The sequence below is a fragment of the Phyllosticta citriasiana genome (assembly GCF_038021145.1).
Source record: "Phyllosticta citriasiana strain CBS 120426 chromosome Unknown IWZ02scaffold_19, whole genome shotgun sequence".
In the NCBI taxonomy this organism is placed as follows: Eukaryota; Fungi; Ascomycota; class Dothideomycetes; order Botryosphaeriales; family Phyllostictaceae; genus Phyllosticta; species Phyllosticta citriasiana.
In genome coordinates, this window is record NW_027117296.1 from 376,804 (window position 1) to 400,106 (window position 23,303).

Genomic DNA, 23,303 nt, shown 5'->3' on the forward strand with positions numbered 1-23,303 from the left:
TTAGCTCCCTAGCTATGTGACGGCGCGGAATAGAAGCGCCTGCGTGTCGATGCTGGCGCCGCTTTCGTCGGCGTATTGGAAGGAGCCGTTGTCGAGGTAGCCGGATTGTGTGATGAAGTCGTTGTCGCTGAGGGAGAGGATGTATACTGGACAACCCCCACCATCTCCTCCATCTTCCCCACCGTCCCCCTCTAGCTCGCTTCGCTCGCCATCCGAATCGTCTCCCTCGAGGACGGGTAGAATAACTAAACTCTCCCACTTCTCGCTCAACAACGCAGCGTCATCCTCGCCGCCGTTGCGCAGACCAAAGCGCGCGAGTTGCGTTGCGACGTTGTAGTCGAGCCAGGGACAGTATTCTGCTGCTACGATGCCACTTCTCAGATCATCGTCCTCGTCCTCCCCGCCCCCACCCGCCAAAACAGACTCGCCCACGCCATCAACGTCGTCCAAATCAAGCAGATTCGTGGCATCAGCAATGTCAAAAACGTCGACGTGGCGGTACCGCGACTCCGTCTCGTCCTGGCCCCGTCCGGCTCCCGAGTCCCGTGCCAGTATCAAAAAAGTTGTGTCCGAGAGCGCGAGGATGCTGCTCTGGCCCGCAACTCGCTGCTTGCCCTCGCTGTTCGTGTAGAGTGGCAGAGGGACGACGAACTCGCCCACCAGCTGCGGCGAGAAGGAGCATATTATGTCGTACTGTAAGAGGCGAGCATGGCGTGATGTTTTTTTAGAGGTGCCGCCGTCTTGGATGAGCGCGGACTGCAGCAGCGCCGAGAGCGTGCGGCCGTCGGGGGAGAGGGTGAGGCCTTCGAAGCCTTGATTATTTGCGCGGCCGGAGGAGGGGTCGGCTGGGGCGGGGGAGAGGGCCGGGTCGTAAAGGGGAGGCGAGTCGGCGGAGAAACTGGATCTTGTCAGCGATGATTTCTAGCAGGAAGGGCACGTGATAGATACCTCTCGCTGTCGTTGCGGATGGGTATAAAGGCGTCCGGCGGCCGAATGGCTTCGACCATTTGCCCTTCGGACGAGAATTTGTAAATGTACGGACCGTACTCGTCGCTGACCCAGAACCCGCCGTCCGACGCCAATACAAGTCCTTCGGCGTCTACCGGCACGCGTCGTCCGCCGCTGCCGCTCTGCCCAAAGCCATCGCCGCTGTACGTCGAGACGGGGAGATCGGGGAAATCGGGGAAAGATATTTTGCCCTCTGCGTCAGCATCCAAGCCCGTCAATGGCTGCCCATCCGGCGCCGCATACAGTATCGTATCGAGGTACTCGAAGCGCAGGTTCGGCGGCGCAGCGTCGGCGCTGGTGTTGGGCGAAAAGGAGACGGCAAACTTGTGGATGCGCGGGTTGTAATTGAGCGTGCCATTTGTGTTCCACCCGCGGTCCGGCTGCGTCCACAAGACGCCGTTGTAGGTGTTGGACGAGGCCGAGTAGGTCCAGCTGCCGGGTTCGAGGGCGACGGCAGACCCCAAGCTGCCGAGCGTGTCGCCGTACTTGTCGCGTGCGGAGCTAGAAACAGTGCCGAAGCCGGCGAGGTAGCTGTAGGTGTAGATCTGGCCGGCGCAGGTGGTCGTGTTGACGGGGGCGGCCGAGTAGCAGCAGCCTGCGAGCGCGAGTGCTGAAACGAAATATGTCAGCATCGCGAAACGGGGCGGTACTTGGCGGAACAAAGCAAACCTCACGGCATTCAGCGCTTAAGAGGTACATGTCGACAGGAGGAATGACGGCATCTCAGCTGAGGTCGACATTGGCTGTGGGCAATGTCCAGGTACGCAGGAGCCAGGGTGTGCGAATGGGCAAATAGGCGACGGCCAGGCGATTCAGCATACTTTCCAACGTCGGATGCGCTTTAGTCGTCGGCAGGCGTGGGGGCGGCGGTGTCGTGTCTCGTTGCGGCTGAGATGGAGGTGGATGTGGCCAAGTCGTGGTGTTGAGGTCGACAAGCCGGCCACGACTTTTTTCTTAAGACATTTGAAGGGCGTGAAGACTCTCCAGACGCGAATCTGAATGCGTATATTCCATTCTCCCTCCGAATTCTGCGCCATGTAGTCCTCCTCTTCACTGGAAATGACCGTCTTAATGCCTTCCCCCACCTTCAGCATCCATCCCGCGCGCTCCCCCCGCGACCTCTCAGCCGCCGCCACCCTCTTCCGCGCCTATCACGAGTGGCTCAACGTCGACCTGACCTACCAAGACTTTGACGCCGAGCTCGCCTCACTCCCCGGCAAATACGCCACAGCGGCCGGCGGCGAGCTGTTCCTGGCCTCTCTGACCTCCACCGGCGACGTCGTTGGCTGCATCGGCCTGCGCGACATCAGCGGCGTCGTAGCCGACTATCGCGCCCGAAATGGCGGCAATGGCGCCGTGCCGAAGATGACGAGGGTCGCCGAGGTCAAGCGTCTGTATACGCTGCCTGCGGCGCGTGGGCTGGGCGTTGGCTCGGCCCTCGTGAGCGCTGTCATGGACGTTGCCCGTCGGGAGGGCTATGACGAGGTCCGCTTGGATACGCTGCCGCATATGCAGGGCGCCATCAAGCTGTACGCCCGAGAGGGCTTTGTGTTGGCCGAGAAGTACTACGAGACGGATTTGGAGGGCACCATTTTCATGAACTGTCTTCTCGAGGGCTGAGGCTGGCCGTTGCAATAGAGGATTCAAGGGGTCTACCTTTAGTTAGAAGCTGCATCTGCTCGCGCAAGAAAGGATGGAGTAAACCTGGTAAGAATGCTTCCAAAACCATGGCGAAGTCCTACTGACCGGAGGCAAGCAAAGAAATTCAACGGCATCATAGACGAGGTAGAGTTGTAGAGGGCGCATGTGTGGTGGTTGAATCAACAGTGGTGGTCAACGGGATGGTCCGAATCGGGTTAGCGCCTTTTGCTCCTTCCCCAGTGTCGACTCAACACCATCAACTTCCTCTCATCCTTTACTTCTTCCCTCTTCTTCCTAACCACCTTTGCTCTCCATTGCTGCGCCTGGCAGCTCGTGTCTCTTCTTGCTGTCGCTCTTCGCCAGCTGTTTCCCACTTCTTACGCCTGTCTCGCCGCTCACTGACTCGCCGCTTGCTGCTTCAAGAGGCGCCTCACGCTGTTTCTTGCGCCTCGTCAATCCAGGCATTTCGCTCCGTTTTCTCAAAATTAGCAACTGCCTTTGAAGAAGCAATGAGTACTTGACGGTGCAGTCGCCTTTGATCTACTGCTCTCTTCTCCACAATGTCGAACGGGGACGCGGGAGATTTCCCGGCTATGATGGTGTGCCACCTGCAAGCATCATGCAACCCACAGTCAAAATGTACTGACACTCCAAGCCTGACAGGAAGCCTACTACAAACGGGGCGCGTGGAGAGATCACGTACATCGGTTCGTGGACGTGGAAAACGATTTGTACGATCCCGAAAAGGACGACTGCCAAGAACGACGCTCCAGAAGTCGACATCACTCCCATCAGATCTTTCGATTCCTTGATCTGCCCAAGTACGGCTTCTTATTTACAAATTCACCTTTGCTAGACGCATCGTCAACCTGGGCTACTACCATTCCGTCTACTGATGGGATATGGGAAGACGCTTTTTCTTCTCTGCGCCCCGGATGGGGTTCGGCCTGATCGAACCGCAAAATCATCTCAACTTGCTCTCGGATTTCCAGCAGCCCGTGGCACAGGCGCCGGGCTTTCCACCACATCCAGACTCGCCCGAGCTTGACCTCAGTCTGGTGACGGTTTGCAAGCAAATTTACCAAGAGTCCAGAGAAATTCCATTCAAGAGGAATGTCTTCGCCTCCTTGAGCGGAAGGCCCTACGTCGCCTTCTTCCGCGACATCCTCTGTCCAATGCAGACCTCTTGGATCAGATTTCTCACAATCGTCCTCCGCGCCGAAGTGGATGGCTTTGGGACCCTTTCCCACTGGTATGACATCTGTGCCCAACCTCTTCCCAGCCTGGCCAGTGTGCACTTCATCACGCGTGTTTTCTACGACAGCAGCTGCTCCTGCGGCTTTAGTGGCGAAGGCCCTGTTTGGTGGAATGACGGCTATCAGGCCCCCCTATCACCCGAGACAGTCCACGCCATTCCAGACTTATTCCGGCTCCTGATTCACTCCACCCCTTTCACCAAATTCGAAATTTTGGTTGATGATATCGAAATCAAGACAGAAGCAGATACCTATGCGCGAGAAGGAAAGCCCATACTATATATTGATAGCACCAAGTCCGGAGACAAGCATCGATCCATCCAGGAAGAGCTTGAATTTTTCTCACTGACTGAGGAGCACAAGAAAATCTACATCGAGGGCTTTCGACGCCGTCTGGCCGAGGAGCTAAAGGAGCAAAAATTAAAGGAGGAGCAGGACGGCAAGAGGGACGATGAAAACGAGGGTGACTCGGAAGGCCGAGAAGATTGAGATGATCCCCATGTGGCGGTCGGGCTCATGCTTCACGTTACAACCCTTACAAGGACGGGTAACTTTTGAAGATGAGCATTCTGAGGAGCCTTTCGCGAAGCAGCTTGACAATGGCGGATTCCAGCGCGGAAGGCTACAGTGAATTGATGCTTGTGTCGTCAAGTTACTGTAATTGACCGAAGCCGAGAAACAGACTTATGTTGACAAGTGTTGACAAGTTTCGATGTTGCTTTTCGAGCGGCGGGCGATCCAGCAGGAAGGCTCATGAGTATGGGCCAGCAGCTTTGCCTCGATGCTTTCTTTGCTTTGAAAGACATGTCTAGCCGACAAGTATCATTCTCAATGGTTTTGCTCCATCTGGAGAACTGGAGTCTTGAGGGAATGAGGCTTTGCCCTGGCGCGGCTACACGCTGGAGTCAACTGTCGGTCAGTATGAGGATCTCACATGCCCTCATGTCATGCAAAAAGGATCAAGTAATGCTTTTGAACTTCAATACAGGTGGCAGAGCGGAATTTGCATTTCAGGGGCTGGGAATGGTGGTAGCGATTTCGCGTTTCTTTTGCAGAAACTCGAAGAGTGCCATTTGATATTATCCCAGATCGAGATACGCGTAAGCCAACAGGAATTCTATTTTTCAAAATCTTCGATGCGATCAAATTTTTTCCATTGGATTCAAAGCAGAATCACGTGTTGAGGTGTGAGGGAGGGCAAGGACCAGGCAGGGAGGCGACTGCCTTCATCGACACCCCACGCCAGAATCTCTCCAACACCACGACACCTCGTCCTCTCGACACCACATATTCGCAACCCTCGCAACTCGCGCGACTTTACGTTCGACGCGTCGTATTGTCTCGTTGAGCTTTCGATCCCGCAAAGTCGACCGCAACCTCGCAGCCGCCTCTCTCTGGTGAGCCAGGCGCCACACCTGCCTCGACGGGATCGACAGATGAGCGAATGATGATAAGGTGAGTGAATCGCTTCCCTCCAAATCATTCGAGCAGATTACTGACTTCTCTGTCCTTTCAGTAACGAAGGACGGGCTCACTGCTTCGCAAGCCGGATCGTAGAGCGACTTCGAGACGCTCCGCTTTGCTTCATAAGTAACAACCCTGGGACTGCGCGACTAGAAGGCAACTCCACGTTTGGGGGATCTAGAGGCGAGGGCTCCGCGGCAAGGTAAGCCAATGCTCTCCCGCTCGCGCATCCACAAAATCCGCTGACATGCTTCTTCCAGGCGCATCTAATCCGACCACTGCCTCCTGTTCAACCTGTGCCGTCACTAATGACCGAACATATCTAACTTGCTTGCCCGCTCTGTACACTATGCCAGAATTGGTGGAAATACCGTGTCGCTTCCTCGACTTGACAAAGGAAATTCGATTGCTTGTCTATGAGCTCGTGCTGGGACGATGAATTTTCTAATTCACCCAATTCCAGCTAAATCTGGAGAGGCTCCCCGAAGTACGTCCATTCTATCGCGCAGCACATCCCTTGCAGTCCACTGCGAATCGTGAGTGGAGCTGGAACTGCCATCGCAGCCTTAATAATCCTCAGACGGACATGCCAAACATAGAACTTTTAAGATCCTGCCGCCAAATTTACTATGAGGCAAACATGGTTTTCCTCAGACGAAACATCTTTTGTTTTAGAAGGCCTTACATTTCTTGCAATCTGTTCCAAGTATCTGCCTTGGACACAAACATTCGCCTTGAGATTCATTACAATTCGCATCCCTCTGTTACGTCCAATACCCCGACGATCACTTTTTCGCAAGACCGAACGAGAAAGGTATCGCGAGCTCTTCTACGCTTCGGATCCCTATCCCTAAGGACACTAATGTAACAAGAGAGTGGTTCCAAGGCCACCTGGAAAGGGGCTTGGTAGATGCTAGAATGTATTATTATCCGAAGATCGAGGCAGAACAGGATGGGCATCACGACAACCCAACGTGTAAAGGCTATGCAAAATGGTACTACATTCCCCATCGTCTGCATTTGAAGGACGAAGAGAAGAAGATCTTTGTTGACGAGTGGCTTCGACGCTTGGACGAGTGCAGGCGTCATGGGCCCGAATCCCAGAAGCTCGTTCCTCGGCTGGACTCGGACGAGATTGAACCCTTAGAGGATGACTATGAAGTTGAAAAAGAGCTTGGGGATTCGTCGGAGGACGCAAAGCTGAAGCATGCAGTAGGTAGAGATGCAGATGTAAGAGGTGTCGAGACTTGATGCAGAGTCCGAGGAATACTATGGGGTCATTGAGGCCGGGGGTGAGAACCTGGTGATGAGCGGGAGACGGTTGTTTTTCAGACGGAGATATGGAAGTAGCTTAGACATCATCACTGTCCGAATATCAGATTTTCTGAGGTATCAAATTGAGAATTACTTTGTACCCTCGAGCTTCCTTTCCTGCAAGTCGATTCACTTCATCAACTCCTCAATCCCCTGTATTCTCGAGCGTTAGTCATGTGGTTGCGCTGCCGTCGCTGCACCTGCCACATCCAGACTCCAGAAACGGTAAGCGCCAAACTCTACATCGACCTCACTTCTTCCCTTCCACTCCACACCACCTCTACCTCTCCACCTCTCTTCCACCACACCTCTCCGTCTCGTCCACCCCTCTTCTCAGTGAAGAATTCGGCGCGAAAAGATTCAGATTTTAAAGCAAGCGCTCGCATGTAAGCTGCGCCATTCGAGAACCGCGCTTCTGAAATGTTACTGACGCCGTTGCAGGCCTTGCACTTGCAAGACTGCGCGGGGGTGGGTATAAGAAGTGTCAGCGTTCGCGTTCAAGACGTCTGCTACCCGGGCCGAGAAATATCGATGAGCAGCGAGCACGTTTGGCAAGAAGTTTCTGATGGGTTGGAGGACTGTTGAGGCGCTGTGTGTGTCCTGTTTTTGGGTGGGCGTTTCGTGGTTCTGGTCGAAAGAACAGTGCTGATACTCTGCAGTTTGTCGTGTACACTCGGAGATGCCGCCGTCGGACGATGAAGGCGACCGCGGCATTCCTCCTGCAAATGAAGACAACTGATGTTACCTGGAATTTCCCATATCATTGGGACCGGACAGATTGCTTTCTGGAATACTGCAAAGAAATACCGAAAGAGAGTCCTGACCTTGGTCTCTTGCAAACATTCAAAACTGTTGACAATGAGACTCAGGATCTCTTCTTCAAGAAGAACCACTTCTCTTTCACAAATTTGGAAGCTCTCTACCGATTTTGCGACGGGCTGTCGCAAGAGCAGAGAAGCTGGATAAGGGAGGTGACGATATGCTCCAGCTTTGCCGTCTTAGACTCCCTGAAAGTCATTTACAACCTGTGTAATTGGCCTTTCATGGGTCACCGGAGGTAAGTCACCCCTATGATGATGTAGCGATTTCTGATGAGCGGCCGGCGATGGTCAGAGACACCGTCCTCCCGCTTGAAAACCTCCACATGGTCCACTTCGCAACCTATATTGAATTCGGCTTCCACCCTCAGCCAGAGATTCGCGACATCACGCTGTCTGAGTTCCAATTCGCAATACATAGAGAGACGTACAAAAAGTTTGTCAACAGTGATCCTGAGACAAAATACTCGGTCACTGTCGATTGTGACAGTTCCTTGCTTGTTTGTTATCATCATGTGTATCCGGAACTAGACTACGAACACCTTCGAAGTCGCTTAGGAGTGACAGACGAGGACAAAAAGCAGCACATCGAGGCCTTCGAGCCAATGATTGTTGAGTAGCCACGGGACGGGCTGCACAGGAGAGGAAACATGGCACCCAGAGATGCGGAGACGCCGGCTGTCGACCATTTGCAAGAGGCGGAACTGAAACATCGAATTTCTCAGAGGGAGTGGCTAGTAGCAGACTAATCAAAACCTTTTCGCACACGGCGTATTTTTTTTCGCATTCCCAATGGCCAACCTCGTTCCGAAAAAGGCTAGCGGCCCGGGTCGGCACGACCCAGCGCGTGGCATCTGCAGGGATGCCGTCCCCACCACATACTCTGCCGCGAAAAAGTGTTCGCCGCAGCCACAATAGCGTAGAGCCTGTCAATGGGCCTTTTTGTTTACGGCGGACGGACGCGTCGTCGAGCTACGGTTTATCTTGCCACGCTGCGCTGCGCTGCGTTGTGCTGCACGATGCCCCACCACCACCTCCACCACAAAACTGTCGCTACATTCCTTCCAAAACGCTTGTTTTCTCTTGGTATTTCCTTAGCGTGATCTTCCGTTTTCCTTTCTTCGCTACCATTCGCTGCTGTTTGCTTGCCGGCGTTTGTTTACTGCGTGACGCACCACCAACACCATGGCGGAGAAGAGCCAGAGTGAATACCACGAGGCACCGTTTGTGGAGGCGCCGCTGCCGTACAAGGCGATTGAGACGACGCGGCTGGCTGATGAGAATACTGATGTCAGAGGTATGTAGGCGAACAGCGAATGCTGCTGTCGTTGTGCAACACTGACATGCGTCAGACGACGGCCACATCGATCTCGACCTCAACTCTTGACTCCATCTTCTCGGAGCCGCCTCTGCCGTATAGCGAGACGGCCGAGCCCCTCCGTCGAGACTGGCACATCAAGCTCAACATCGTGATTCAAGTCGTCGGAAGCCGGGGTGACGTGCAGCCTTTCACTACGCTAGGCAACGCGCTCTAGAAGTACAGATGCAGAGTGCGCATCGCGACGCACAACGTCTTCGAAGACTTCCTGCGCGGCGCCGGCCTACAACTCTACCCCATCAGCTGCGACCCGGCGGACCTCATGGCGTACATGGTCAAGATTCCAGGCTTGATCCCGGGCATAAAGGCGCTGCGGTCGGGAAATATTGGTTGCAAGCGTGTCATGATTGCCGAGATGCTGGACGGCTGCTGGAAGAGCTGCATCGAGGCGGACCAGCGCTCAAACGCGCCTTTCACGGCCGAGCTCGTCATTGGCGATCCGCCCGCCTTTGCCCCCATTCACCGCGCCGGGGAGCTCGGCGTCCCCGTATATTTGATATTTGCCATGCCTTGGACGAGCACGCGTGCGGTTTCGCATCCGCTGGCGAAGATTAGAGCAAGGATGCGGGTAGGCGGCTGGCAAACTACATTTCGTAAGGCATTGTCGGGGTTCTGACCTGGCAGGGGCTTGGCGATGTCATCAACAAGTGGCGTGTGAGCATTGATTTGGAGCCCATTCCCATTACTGAGGGCCCCAATCTGGCAAAGACGCTCAAGGTCCCGTTTACGTATTTCTAGTCGCTGGCCCTGATGCCCAAGCCCGCCGACTGGCAGCCGCATATTGGTAAGTGAGGAATCACTCTCTGTGCATTGTTCATTGACTGACCGTTTGACTCTGCCAGATGTCTGCAGCTTCTTCTTCCGCGACCCACCAGCACGCACACCGCCGCCAAATCTCGAACTCTTTCTGCACGCCGGCCCGCCGACGGTCTATATTAGCTTCGGCAGCATCATTCTTGATGATCCGGCCTGCATGACGGCGCTGCCGCTCGGGGCCATCACGGTGGGGCGGGGACCGCGGCTTTTGGGTTGTTGCATGGCAAGCCGACGACGATTGTGCCGTTCTTTGGAGAGTGAATTTGCAATTTATATGAGAACAGGGAGGTCATGGCTGATGACGAGCAGTCAACCCTTTTGGGGTGACATGGTGGCCGCCGAGGGCGCCGGTCCATCCCTTATCCCGCACCGCCAACTCGACTCGCAAAACCTCACCCAAGCCATCACCTACTGTCTGACGCCCGACGCCTCAGCCGCAGCACAAGATATCGCAGCGAAAATGCACTAGAAGAATGGCGTGAAAAACGCAGCCGATACGTTCCACGCGCACCTCCCGCTCGAGCGCAACCCGTGCGACCTCATCCCCAACCGGCTGGCCTTTTGGGTCTGCAAGAAGGGCAAGACGCGCATACGTCTCAGCAAGTTGGCCGCTGGCCTCGTCGCCTCGCGACTCGATCTGAATCGCAAGCATTTCCAGCCGTACGCGCCGCATCAGATTGTCATTGAGACTAGGAGATGGGATCCGCGTAGGCATGGGCGTTGTGAGCGGGGTTGGGAAGACGGGAGCAGAGGTTTTGAGACTGGTGGCGTTTCCGGGAAATGGATTGAGTAAGACGTTGAGGGCGGGGGTGTGTTGTGTATGGAGGAGGGACGTCAGGGAGAGGAGGTGGGGGGAGGGTTTGTGGTTGATTGGGGTGCTTGGGGAGAGGGGAGGGAAGGGCAGGGGGAGGCGCAGGTGAATTTTGCGAGGGTTTTGAGGGATTTTGTGAATAGGAGGAGGGGCGGTAAGTGGTCGCAGTACGATGAGCTGAATTAGGCCGGGGTGGGTGAGAGGGGGAGGGCGTGGGAAGCGGCCTGGTTGATAGTGTTGTTGGAAAGAAGCATTTGGGATGACGCCCTGGTATCATAGACGTGCAAAGCAGACAAGGAAAGGCGTCTTCTTGATTGATTTCTATTGCTATCAGCCTGGTAGAAGGTCGAAGCTCCGTTATCCATCCCCCTAAAATCGTAACCTCGACATCATCGACGACACTTCCCCCTCATACTACAATGTGCTGCAGCATCACGCACGAATCTTCCAGAAACGGCGGTGGTGATCTGAATGGATGCTTCTGCCACCTCGCGCCAGCACTGCTCGCGAGAATGCTAGCTGGATAGGTCTGCTGCTTCCAAGTGTGTGTCTATTCCAATGTGGATGTGGATAGAGCCACCATCCGCCAAACACGCCTTCTCCCACCCTGCCTTGCCGCAAAGAGCCACCGCCTAGCTCATTCATATCCCCACATCTCTCCCATATCCATCTTCCCCTACCTCGACAAACACAAACCTCTCTCCCATCATCTCCTCCCACAACGCCTCCGCGGTCCCAGCGAGGATATACCTGCCAGAATCGACAAGCAGCGGCATCTCAAACTCGCGGATGCTGTAGTCCAGTTGCTGTTTCTGTGGCTCCGGCTCCGGCTCTGGATGAGATTCTGCCCGCGATTCTGCCCGCGCCTCCAATAGCGGCATTATCTGCGGCTCTTTGTCTGGATCCATTTTCTCCAGCCGCTGCGAAAAGGCGTGCTGCATGTGTGATTGAACCAAATGGGAAAGGGCAAAATAGAGCATGAAGCTGAGGAGGCACAGCAGCGCGTAGAAAGACTTGGATTTGGCTTTAGCATTATCATGGCGGTTATTTGTCTGGGGGCTTTTGGCATGGCTGTTAGGTTTGCGCTTGCTGGTGGTAGGGGTTGTTTCTGTTGCACAGAATGAAGTCAGTTGCTGTTGGAAATGAAGGCCTGGTCCGGGGGCAAGCAAACTGCGTACCGATGCCTTCATCATTGCTCTTGTTTTCGAGTTTGGGTTTGTGCTGTGCGTGCGTCTTCTTATTCGACGAAGTAGTCGGCGCCCTTGGAGGCGACTGACAGCGGCGTTGGCTCGTCTCGCGGCCGCTTCGAAGACGCATGGTGGGACGCGCGCGACAGAGACGATGGCAGTCTCGTCGAGTTTTGACTGCTTGACATTGCTTTGGTTTTTGCTGTTTGGTGTTTGCGACAACAGAGGCGAGGTTGCTGGGTCGGTGTCTTGGAAAAGGTGACTGGGGATTGCGAGTAATGAGTGGATTGAAGGGTTTCTGGATTCGACTATGATGGTTACAAAGAGGTGGCTGAGACATCATGGGGCTGTTTTCATGCCGTTTGACTGTTTTGATGGACTCTTATCCACACGGGCCCTCAGTTGGACATCCCTAATCTCATCTTTCTCCTTGTGCGACCGCTACCAAAAACCCTTGGGAAGTGTTGCACAGATGGTCAGCTGTGCTGCTCAAAACTGTGCGTGATGCAAGTCATACAGCATGGCACGAGAGACGGCGAAGATTGCAAATCGGTACCAGGCAAGAAACCAAGAGACGTTCCTCAATTCCATTAATTGCTAACGAAACGAAAACCAGCAGAGTCGAGAAGAAAAACCAGCATCTTTCCACCGAAGCCCTGTATCATATCACCGTGGCTTCATCCACAACCATTCTCTCCATCGCGATCTTCGGTAATGGCGCCCAAATTCAACACCCCCTCTCTCCCACTCCAACTACACAAACTCTGACTGCGACCAACAACGCCAGCACTTGTTCGTTTCGTCGTGGGCACTGTCTGCTTACCGCCGGCTCCATCACCTTTGCCCTCTCCATGATCTGATTCAGTCAATGGACTCGATGGAGTGGACCAAACAACGCCAGACGGTGCTGAACAAGGACGCTCCGCGGACACACTGCTCAGTGTTTCAGTGCTGGCGTCAGAAAACATGGACAGCGACACAAACGAGCGGTCCGAGACACGTCGCTCATGTGCGGTGCAAGGGCTGAGAGCGGAAACGGAAGAATGCCCCGAGGTTCTTCGATCACCAGCCTCGGACCGCTCGTCATGCTTTTGTTGTTTGGCAGCAATACAGTGCCTCTCTACCGCTTCGGCTGAGCCTGGGGAGGGCAGGCAAGGCGATGCGCTTTGCGAGCTGGGACCCACGCTATTCGCCTCCATTTCAAAGATGCTTTTGTGTCGTGTGGAGCTGTCAATCACAGTATGCGGACTGACAGGCGAAACATTTATCCTCGCGTGTCGATTGATTGCTGGTGCAATCACCTCGTCGTGCGCCGCATGTGCGGTGTCGCCTTCGAATTCAGGGACGGGGCAATTGGGCTGATACATTTCGTAGACGCCCGTACCGTTAGCATCGAGCTCGCTACCAATCGCCCGCTTGTGCTCGACTTCGGTCGATCCCGGATCTTGAGCGTGTTCGTATCTTCGATCAACCCAGGGATTGCGGAAGGGGAAGAGCGAGGCGATGATGGAGCTAGCCCGCGATTGGCCGCCGGCAATTGACGTCTTGGGTGTTTGTGGACCCGTGTCTGATGGACATACTGGTTTCGAGTATCTCAGTTTGTTGCGTGAGCGGCGGCGATGGCATTGGAGGATGAGACATGCAAGGATGAGTCCGCCTATGCTGCCTCCCACGACGGCTCCTGCCAGGGTGCCCGCAGAAAGACCTCCTGATTTTCCTCTTTCCGGCGTGCCAAGGGCATCAATGGTGTGATAATTCGGGGTATATATCAAATCATCTGGCCAAGTAACAGGAGAGACGCTGAACTCTTTGCGCTCGTAATCCGCCACGATATACGCTTCCTGCAGAAACGCACGGCCAAGTGTGGGAGAAGTGTTTTCTGCCGCCGGCTTCAACGGAAAGTACCACGACCAGCCCGAGAGACGTGGGCTTATCTCGTTGAGCGAAACATTCAGGAGGAATGCAGAGATGGGAAATTCAAAAGGAACCAAAGTGTCGTTTCTGGATTCGGTACTGAACTCGCGAAGGACAAGGGTCATACTTGCGACGGAAGTGCTCAGGTTGTTCTTTTGCTCCTCGGTCAAGAGGTAGAGACCCGCAGTCTCGTCCCATGTCAGGTCGAGCTTTTCGGCAAACACGTCACACAGGTCCTGGGCGAAGTAAAAGTAGGGCGTCGTCGAATCTACCACAATAGTCGTCGGCTGAGCGATCAGCAGGTCGAATTCGGGTGTCGTAATCGACACAAGCGAGACGGTAAAGTCTTGAGCGGGATCATCCGTGAATTCGCCGTCAACTTTGGTCGTGTTGTCAAATCGGGAGCTGTCATAGCCTCCAAGTGTAAGACTGCCGTATACTTTGCTTGATTCTGCAGTGTGTTAGACCTGAAACTGCCAGAGTTGTGACGACTGACTGTAATTTGCACCAGCAGTGTATCCCCAGGAAAGACTTGGAATTTGGCTCTGACTTTTCAATGTCTGCAGTAGACTCGAATACTTGTTTGTGACGGCCGATATGGAGTTGGTCTTAGGATTCAGCGGCAAAAGTCCTACCCAGTAATCAATCTGGGCAATGTTTGCAATTGCTTGCGATTCTGCATGGATTTTGTTAAGACTGTCCGGGAATGAGACATAGTCAGAGACTAGGCTTGCGTTGACTGATGGTTCCTGAAGAGTAGACGACCCCATTCCGACATTTCCAAGAGGAGCTGCGCTTGATGCTGGGTCGTAGAATTGGCCGCGCGAGTCTTGACAATCTTCTGGGCCATTTTCGCAACCAACAGAGTTTGTTGCCACGATCCAGCTGAAAGATGTCGAGGGAAGTACGCGAATGTCGGTCGTGGAATTGCCAATGTTGAGCCAGAAGGTGGACCTGACTCGTCAGTTGACAGGTCACCAAGCAGTCAGGGACAATACCAGGAGTTGTCTGGACCATCAAACATTTGGGTCTCTCTGAGAAATTCAGCTTGGGGTCGCATCGGCAGACTTGATGCACTTACTTGATTGAAATTGCCGGTATCCGTGTTTCACTCGCGTCGCGAGTCTTGAGAGCTGATCCACGTCTCCGTCTCCAGGACAGCTTGTCGCTTAGAGTCAAATAAGAAAACCCCAAAACCATCTTGAGCCATTTTGATGGCATCCTGCAGTCGATTCTGTCGCTCAGCACAATAAACACAGGTTTCGAGGTAGGGAAATGTAGAACGCCGACGAGTATAGGGAAATGAAACCATGCAAGTAAGCAACAGCGCATAACGAGAGGCGCGGGACTTCCTGATGAGCAGTTCAAACAAAGAAGCGCATGTCTGAAAGATATGCTACTCCGTGTGACAGAGGCGAAAAGTTTGTCACTCCAATAACTCATGTCGAAAGACGTTGAGAAGTGACAAGGTCCATCCGTCGTACAGAAATTCGATGCGCTCTTATTTTTGCTCTTCTCGCTCTGTACACAGCACGTGGTGGTTCTTCAAGCGTTCCCAATGACCCGCTCTTCCCCGTAGACTTTCCATGCTCGAGCGGAATTTTGGCCAGTTCAAGTCGGTTGTTGGCCACGTCGTGAGGTACAAATGCAAGCAGCCGCGTTGCGAGATGGCTTGGCCGAAGGCTGACACCTGCAACACTTGTGATATTTGACAGCAATCGAAGCAGTCTAGTTTCGTTGCATTTCGTCACATCAGACCATATTGCCCCCCCACAGCGTCGCTTTTGACCATCTGGCTTGCTGCACAGGTGGCTTGACGTCGGTCGGCCTCCGCATGGTCACAATGGAAGCTTGTGCGGTTTGTTGCCTCGACAGCCTGGTACGCCTTCCCAGCAACGCCTCCCCAGCAACGCCTCAGATCTCAGTGACGCACTTTCGATTGATGACTCTGTTGAAGCTTGATTGATCACAGCGAGTCGTGTATCGATCGAGACCAGGGGCGGCAAATCCAAGGGTTGCAGCTGCACAGCTTTGCGTGTCGTGCAGAATACGACGCGCCTGCGAGGCTTACTTATTCTCCTGCTTTCTATATTAATCAAAGGCGTGTTTGCTCGAGTCTTCATTCCTCCTCAATCACTCGTTTCAATCAGCTCCCATTTGTTGGAGGTTCTGCTGATAAATATGAGAGCATTCACCTTCGCTTTGCTTGCGCTGAGTCTTCGGTATGTTTGGGTTCGTGGAGAAAATTCTTCCCACGGCTACACAGACGGTTACACTGGCAAGTAAAGCCACTCAAGCCTGGTCAACTTGCGATGCAGGTGTCAGGCTGCAATCGTTCGGCGAAATAAATGCTGACGGTCATTTGAAGGGACCACTATCACTACGACATTCTACACCACAGCCACCGTCAGCGACTGCTCATTTCCTGGATACGCAAGCCAACTGCGTCAAATCTCGAATGCAGATAATGGAGAAAGTATCATCAGCAAGAGTTCTACGTATTCCGAGTGGAGGGAAATTTACAGAGCATCTCGGAGAGAATCAGGAGTCGCGAAAGACGAGTCTCTGCCATCAACAAAAGACTTTCCGGCTGTTCTGGCGCCAAAAGATTTTGCGATTGCTTTTGAAGAAGGGAACTTTTGTTTCACCATGACGCGCTGCAATCGATGGGAAAGAGACTGCAGACCTAACCGCACCATTATCAGCACACAAATTGTCACCCGGACCAAAGCATTCACTTCAACGTCAGCATATCCAAAGCCCCCGAGCCAAGTCACCAATCAGCCAAGGCCCACGTATGCTCCTCCAACTACATCTTCGAGTACTTCTATCGCGACCATCATCCATACAGAAAGTGTCACAATTTTTGTTTCGAAGTGCAGCTCAGCCATCAGCGCTTCGGCATCCCGCTCGTCCAGTCATTCAACTACCAAAATTACAATGCAGACAGGGACATTCTGGTCTACCATCTGCTCGAGTATCTCAACTGCAACGAACTCTCCAGGGTCTATTACCGAGATATCCGTGTCAACTACCACGAAAACAATAGACCAAAACATGACAGCGACAATCATGTCCCTGAGCACCACAACAAAGACTTTGTATTCCAACACTACAAAATCACTCGCTGCAAACACCATGACGGCCTCCATCTTTTTGAGCAATCTGACTAAATCGATCGACTCCCAAACCTCACTCTCTCCTGACACATCGACAACGAGTCTTGATGAAAACATCACGACCAGAACCATGTCTCTTTCAATTACGACAGAGACGTTGTATTTGAACAAGACACAAACCATAACATCAATTCCTACCCTTACCAGTACAACACGAGTTTTGCGCACCTTTACCACGACCAATCTGACAACCGCTACAGCGGTACTTCCTTCTCCTGCTGCCTCAACACCAGCTCCTTCAACAACGGGAACGAGCAACAGCCGGATTCCACCATCTTCTCCATCTCCGTTTTGTACTGGGCAATGCACAGTAGCTGCGGCGACTATAAATCTCATCTTCTGGCACGACCAGACTGCCGAGACTCGACAGGTCATTCCTGGCACGCCGATTACCTCGGTCAAGGCAGGAATAACCTTGTGAGTTTTGCCCTGAGGAAAGCAGGTTTGTAGCTGATTCAAGATATCAGAACATATCCAAGCGTCTATTTCAGCCTTCAATCAATGTCTGCGTATGAGATTTGTGGCTCAGGAACAAGGACTGTAGGCCCGGTACGCATGGTTCATCAATTAAACTTGAAGAGATCTAACTATTCCAGGAAACCGCGCTCCCAACTTTTTTCCCCTTTATTCCAAAAGATATCAGCACCATTACTTGGACTTCCTGGTCCAGCACATTCACCAAGATAGAAGATGGAACTACATATGAATGGTGGACAGCATCTTGGTCGACTATTACAAAATCTTTCGACTTCACGCAGCTGGCTTCATGCCACCAAGGCACATACGGGTATTCGTTCCCTGCCATATCAGTCACGAGCGCAGCCTCTGGGTCATACTTTACTGGCGCCTCGACCGGGATCAGCTCAGTGTTTTGGCCTCCTTGTTCTCCCATCTTCGCCATTCCAACCAAGATTACGAATTTCGTACCGGCGTGGTCTACGTGTACCCCAAACGCGCCGAACGGGTGGTTTGATCCGACCATTTCGTGGACACCTCTCGATGGAGAAATTACGGGACCGTACGGCAGTGCGACAGAGATGTCTGCGTCAGGTACTGCTGTGCCGGAGCTGAACACAGAAACTACTACGACTATGTCGACATCTTCGAGGTCCCACAGGACAACACCTCAATCGTCTGCATCTCTTTCAGAATCGACACCATCAAGTACATCAGTCACCTCATCAAGTCCGACAGTGTCAGGTTCCCGTCCGTCGGAGACCTTGAATTCAGACACCTCGACAAGCGAGACTGCGTCGACAATGCGCAAGCCGACACCAACCTGTGGTACTTCTTCAAGCAACTCGAGCACTTCTCAGCATGTGTCTGTATCTCGAACATCAGTAGGTCCGTCTTCCCAAAGCCCGACCTCCTCAACTTCGACCATCAACACTTCAAAATACAGTTCCATACCTTTGCCTTGTAGCCCAGCATCTCCTACTTCGGATATCTCAATTACAAGCCATCCCAGTACCTTGACACGATCCACTTCCTCCTCATCTAGTACACATTCGAGTAACTCTTCCTTTTCCTATTCTACGTCTGCCTCAACCTTCCTTTACACCACCCCGGCGACTTCCCTTACTGGCTCCACATCCTCCACGCTGTTTCCATCAACCAAAAGTTCAAACGAGGTGGTGCCTTCTTCCCATTTACCTCAATTCCCGACATCTCCCGTGGACCCGTTATGTACTTTATCCATCTTTCGAACGTCAGCACCACCAGCACAAGGCTCGGCGCCCGACTCATTCGACATCACAGCGACACCTTTCATATCATCTACTCCACCATCGAGCACAGTACCATTCCAATCGACATCTTTCGCCAATTCTTCTACGTCCTCGACGCCGTCCTGCTTTGCTCAACCCTCATCTTCTGGCCCCTTATCCCAGTCAAGCTCTCCGTCCATTCTTTCCATGCCACTCTCTCCATTCATCTCTTACAGTTCTGCGAGTCTCCCACAAACCCTATCCTCTTCTCTTGCTTCGACCTCTACATCACTGACCGCCGCTCCGTCATCAGCTGCCCCTTCTCGGAACACTTCTAGCAGCGGAGCTCGTCGTCTCTTCCCGTTTCCATTCCTTCATTCTCAAATTTTCAACAGTACGCTCTTTTGGGAGTTGACTGCCGCTGGCTTTTGGCATTTGATTCTAGAGTAGTGCGGTGGCGAAAATTGGGGACATACAAACCCTTCTCGCGAATATTTCTTCTCTTTGTTAGTTTTGCTTGATTCTTTCGTACGTCTTTTACGGAAGTAATCGGTCTGAATTACAATTGAATGCGCGTGGATAACGGCGCCTGTCCCGTCTATGCACACAGATCACTTCATGGAAACACATCTCAAAAGGTGTGAATGAAACGCTGCATTGCTACACCAATCGTGCCCAAGAGCTCCAAGCACCCAGCTCCGCCATGTGTTGCTGACGTTCCAAGCAAAAACTTTCTAAGAGCTTGCCCTGCCTCTGCGATCTCCACGCCCCAGGCTGCCACCAAGGCCACTCAATCCGGATCAGAATCCGTCTCCTGCTGAATCCGGTAGTACTGGATTGTGCTTCGGCCGCGAAACTCGTCGGATCTACGTTACCTCAAGCCCTTGAAGCGCCAGATCTTCATGTGAGGCGGCACTTGCTGCTCCACGTGGGCCGAGATGTCGACGTGTCTAACATCTTTCAAGAGCATGCTGAGGTCGGGCGCGAGCACGTCACGGATCCAGCTGTGCCCGTCGATCATCCTCTCGCTGCCCTCAAGGTATAATTTCAGCTTGAATTTGATGGTGACGGTGCCGCGCTGGTGTCAGACGAATTCGTATATTTTAGCCAGGTACTCTAAGATCTCGGCCTATCTGTTGGCCAGCCCTGGTTAGATGGGTTAGCATGCGGTTCGGGGGAGGGGTGGTGCTGAAGTACACTTGGCCTGGACCTCGATCAAGAGGCAGCATGCCGGTCGTGTAAGTCTGACGAGGACGGCAAGGCAGTGCAAGCGCTTCACTACTGGGCACCGAAATTCCTTGTAGATGATGACGAGATCTTAGTTCGGCTTGGAAGGACGGGCATTCCAGCCGGAGAAAGCGCCCTTCGCCTTGCGCTTCAGTTTCATCGTCCAGTGTTCGCTCGGGGCCGGCAGAGGGGCAGTGCGGTGGTCTTGATCGCCGTGGTGTGGGCAGACTCCCCGGTTCAAGGCGCAAGGCGATCTCGTCTGGACGCGATCGGGCGTCATGATCTCGCCGTTTTCGTCTCGAATGTGGACGTTGTTGGTATATTCTTGAATCCAAAGGTGTCGGCAGGCATTGTGAGAGCTTGGACTCTGTCAGATTTTTATACGCCGGGCAGCTCCGAGGCAGAGAATCGGTTCTGGTTTGTATCTGGAAGGAAGCCGAAAGCGAAGCTTTGCTGGGAGTGGAAGCGGAGGGATTGTGCGTGGAAGCGACTTGAATAAGGATGCGTAAGGAGGTTTGTAGGTAATTCGATCTCCTGGAAGGTTGAGTAAGAGGTAATGAACTTTGCGAGAGGAAACTGGAGTGTGTGGGCGAAGGATAGGGTTGCTGATGTTGGAGCAAGCGGACGAGGCAAGAGGTTGATTGTGGGCGGTTTTGGTGGTTAGCTTCAACAAAGCAAGCGTGCTTGGATTTGGCTGGCCGAGCAAGCACAAACTTGTAATGACCCATATAAAAAGGTCGGACTCTGTCTTTTTCATCGCATCAGAATTAGTCGGCTTCCTCCTCCTGCTATCGCCTCTTCTTTGATTTCATGCGGTCGTTCCCCATCTCCGACACTGGATGAGCGTTCCGGTTCAACACTCCACTGTGTCTATCTCTCCGCGCGAATATTCGACTTCACTACCGTCCTCGCCGAAACTTTGCCCAAAGCCAGACACATCTTGTCCTTCAGCTTTGTGAACCTCTTCATCAGAAACGTGGTTATCTACTGACACTCTTGGTCATTCTTTACGACAGAATCCACGCCACTCCACTATCGCTGTCCGAAATTCCATCATGATTCAAGCACTTGGTGATGAGAAGTTGTTGGCTTTTCGCTCTGTCAGATTCGACGCTAAACAACAGGACACCTCACAGTCACGTAAGATCGAAAGCCCGGCCGGCCAAGGAATTTTGCTGCCTAGTCGATTTTATAGATACTTGTTGTGAGAGTTGTTGGTGCCATTTTCGAATATGTCGTCGTGGCGGTGTAACAAAAGGAGTGGTTATTGGAACAGAGGGTGCTGCTGTTGCTTCGGTGGTAGCTGGTGGTCCTGAGGCGGTCGCAAGACACTGTAGCGATACTCGCGAGTCTCGGACTTTGAAGCTTTTTCCCTTCCTTCTATTGGCTTTGAAAGAACTTCTCCTGCGTACTTCGTTCGCGCGTCTCTTACATGCGTCACCTTCAATTTGCGTAGTGCATTGTGTAGTGTCTATGGCATCGTCATGGGGATGACTTTGTTGCTATGTGCTACCTGTATTTTATCGAGATGTATTCCTTCGATGTGCTACCTAGATCAAATACGTAGCGCTCCTTCATCTCTGCTGGTCGTTTACCTCATGGCGGGTGAAGGAGCTAGTGGACACGCTCGCGGACGCGGTAAAAACAACACCACACCACCGAACTTGCTGAAAGCCTACACGAGTAATCACCTCCTCTATTTCCTCATCAGAGCATCAGCTTCTCCGGTGACAGCTCCAAAATCTAACCAATAAGGCTTCCAGGCCTTTTTGAATCTCCTCAATGACTTTGGTTAAGCCGTTTCCTCTCGTGCCCTAACCGACTCAATGACTATCAGCAAGGCGTGTATCCTGCTCCTATTGCCGCAAGCCGGTCCCATCACACGGCATGCGCGGCTTGGATCTCTTTGACGGCGCTCTATTTCCGCGAAGTTGAGCACCACATAGCGCTTCTATCCCTTGGATCGGCCCATTCTCTCGAGCTCCTCCTCCCCGACTGTCGCTTTCCAAAGTTGCCAGCGCACCCATTTGCTCCAAAGCATAACACACAGGGACCACCTAAAGATCGCTTCCAAATTCAAAGCAAGGATACAAGCCTTTAAGATTTTTTTGGCTCCATTTCGACAACTTTCCCATAACTCGAAAGGTCCTCCCCAATTCTAAAGGCTCCTAGGAGGGTACAAAGACCATAAATCCGCCTCTCCTGCGCAAAATTGCCATGTTGTCACGAGTCCCAGCTTCAACACCAACATGTCCATGGACGACGAAACTTGCCGTCGCTTAGAGAAAGGGCATGGCTTCCTTTTGGCGACGGATTTTTCTCGCTCAACTACCAATCCTTATCATCTCGATCGGCCCTCAGGTGTTTCAAAACGGTCCTTTTTCTCCAAAACGCACTTCCACACACTGTTACGCGCCTCTTTGCTTCACAGATCAGAAGGAATTTGACTTGAGAACATTTGGGAGAAGAGTTACTGGGCTGCTATATATCACCCTCATTGTGTTTTGAAGAGAGCAGTTTATAAGGTATGGTCCCCCCTCTGCGTTGACTACTTTTCACTCACAGCTAGAAGGTCTGTTCGATCATTCCCACACCGCACCCTTGTTCTCGATGTCCACTGGAAGCACCAGCAGAGCCGTTGAAAGTGGCACACGGTGATAGACATCGTGAATCAATGACTTATCTCATGTTTGGATTTAGATAGCGGGGCCGGCAGTCAACAGGTACAATTCTTGCGTCTAACATAACGCCTTCATACTCAGTTTCTATATCAAGCTGGCAGCCAATGGGAGCCAAAGAACTGCTGGTGGATTGCCCGGTTACCACTAGCCTTACTTTGACCTAATCGCTTCTCGTACTCTGTAAGTATCCCCGGTCATTCAAGCTCAGGAGCTCAAGAAGTTATTTTTACATTTCATTGGTGTGTGCCCCGAGTCGTGGACGCCAATGGTTACGAACACCAACTAGATTATTAGGTCGGTGTCGAGTTTAAGACTTGCTTCTGCCTAGACGGAGCCTGGTTCAGTTCAGACCATATCATGATGGAGAAGGTCAAGGAAAGTTTGTCCCGGGAGACAGGTCCAAGGCCAATTCATCTTAGAGATTGATGCGTGGACACTATTCAACTCCTGCCTTCGTGGCAACTCGACCGGGCTTCAGAAGAAGTAATCCTACCAAGGAAGACACTGAAGAAGGGTGGTAGCAAGGGGAGACACTTGACCAAGGACCCCGTTAGCAACTGATGAGATATACACGCCCCAGGCGAGGCAAGCCCTCCACATCTTACCTGGATGATACGATCGTCACTGATTTAATTGACTAGGAGGCGCTTGCACAGTGCTCCCAAGTTCGATCATCGGGGCAAAAGGACTGAGCACGTCTTGGACCGTAATGAGTTTGGGCATCACCAAACCCTTGTTCAATACCATGGCTACGACATGCATGACTGTAGACCACGCCGCTGACACCGTTCAATGTCTCCCACTCCTGACTACAGAGAGCGGCATACATGCGATTCGCGCCCCGGCTCAGCCCCCCGTGAGACCTCACTTTCCTCGCTTAGCTACGAGCGTTCCAGCTTGACT

The 23,303-nt window shown here is 52.8% G+C and overlaps 8 protein-coding genes across 8 annotated transcripts; 5 read left to right on the forward strand and 3 right to left on the reverse strand.

Annotated features, from left to right (window-relative positions):
* Window positions 1–12: 12 nt before the first annotated feature.
* IWZ02DRAFT_386376 (esterase-like activity of phytase-domain-containing protein) lies at window positions 13–1,640 on the reverse strand (the record flags this gene model as incomplete). The annotated part of the gene is made up of 2 exons (XM_066765466.1): window positions 13–898; window positions 949–1,640. The coding sequence occupies 2 exons, from the start codon at window positions 1,638–1,640 to the stop codon at window positions 13–15; spliced, it is 1,578 nt and encodes a 525-aa protein (XP_066618158.1).
* A 439-nt stretch (window positions 1,641–2,079) lies between these two features.
* Window positions 2,080–2,628, forward strand: IWZ02DRAFT_386383 (putative GNAT family N-acetyltransferase; the record flags this gene model as incomplete). Its single annotated transcript, XM_066765467.1, has 1 exon — window positions 2,080–2,628. The coding sequence occupies one exon, from the start codon at window positions 2,080–2,082 to the stop codon at window positions 2,626–2,628; it is 549 nt and encodes a 182-aa protein (XP_066618159.1).
* Window positions 2,629–3,191: 563 nt separating this feature from the next.
* IWZ02DRAFT_115627 (uncharacterized protein) lies at window positions 3,192–4,526 on the forward strand. Its single transcript, XM_066761425.1, has 2 exons — window positions 3,192–3,248; window positions 3,305–4,526. Exon 2 carries the CDS (start codon window positions 3,552–3,554, stop codon window positions 4,392–4,394), a length of 843 nt encoding a protein of 280 aa, XP_066618160.1. The 5' UTR covers window positions 3,192–3,248; window positions 3,305–3,551; the 3' UTR covers window positions 4,395–4,526.
* A 1,476-nt stretch (window positions 4,527–6,002) lies between these two features.
* On the forward strand, window positions 6,003–8,121 carry IWZ02DRAFT_503035 (uncharacterized protein; the record flags this gene model as incomplete). Its single annotated transcript, XM_066770320.1, has 3 exons — window positions 6,003–6,581; window positions 7,343–7,712; window positions 7,766–8,121. Exons 1-3 carry the CDS (start codon window positions 6,288–6,290, stop codon window positions 8,119–8,121), a joined length of 1,020 nt encoding a protein of 339 aa, XP_066618161.1. The 5' UTR covers window positions 6,003–6,287.
* A 565-nt stretch (window positions 8,122–8,686) lies between these two features.
* On the forward strand, window positions 8,687–10,488 carry IWZ02DRAFT_472307 (uncharacterized protein; the record flags this gene model as incomplete). Its single annotated transcript, XM_066768941.1, has 10 exons — window positions 8,687–8,791; window positions 8,905–9,000; window positions 9,037–9,447; window positions 9,504–9,596; window positions 9,618–9,663; window positions 9,722–9,882; window positions 9,924–9,952; window positions 10,005–10,108; window positions 10,187–10,402; window positions 10,448–10,488. The coding sequence occupies 10 exons, from the start codon at window positions 8,687–8,689 to the stop codon at window positions 10,486–10,488; spliced, it is 1,302 nt and encodes a 433-aa protein (XP_066618162.1).
* Window positions 10,489–11,147: 659 nt separating this feature from the next.
* IWZ02DRAFT_437357 (uncharacterized protein) lies at window positions 11,148–11,823 on the reverse strand (the record flags this gene model as incomplete). Its single annotated transcript, XM_066766620.1, has 2 exons — window positions 11,148–11,614; window positions 11,685–11,823. 2 exons carry the CDS (start codon window positions 11,821–11,823, stop codon window positions 11,148–11,150), a joined length of 606 nt encoding a protein of 201 aa, XP_066618163.1.
* Window positions 11,824–12,813: 990 nt separating this feature from the next.
* On the reverse strand, window positions 12,814–14,661 carry IWZ02DRAFT_510612 (aspartic peptidase domain-containing protein; the record flags this gene model as incomplete). The annotated part of the gene is made up of 3 exons (XM_066770510.1): window positions 14,606–14,661; window positions 14,104–14,561; window positions 12,814–14,058 (listed from the first exon to the last, which is right to left on the reverse strand). Coding segments are annotated over exons 1-3 (1,729 nt in total), but the record flags the coding sequence as incomplete, so codon positions are not given.
* Window positions 14,662–17,143: 2,482 nt separating this feature from the next.
* IWZ02DRAFT_464396 (uncharacterized protein) lies at window positions 17,144–19,105 on the forward strand. Its single transcript, XM_066768397.1, has 3 exons — window positions 17,144–17,203; window positions 17,254–17,335; window positions 17,383–19,105. The coding sequence occupies exons 2-3, from the start codon at window positions 17,288–17,290 to the stop codon at window positions 18,940–18,942; spliced, it is 1,608 nt and encodes a 535-aa protein (XP_066618165.1). The 5' UTR covers window positions 17,144–17,203; window positions 17,254–17,287; the 3' UTR covers window positions 18,943–19,105.
* The last annotated feature ends 4,198 nt before the right edge of the window (window positions 19,106–23,303 follow it).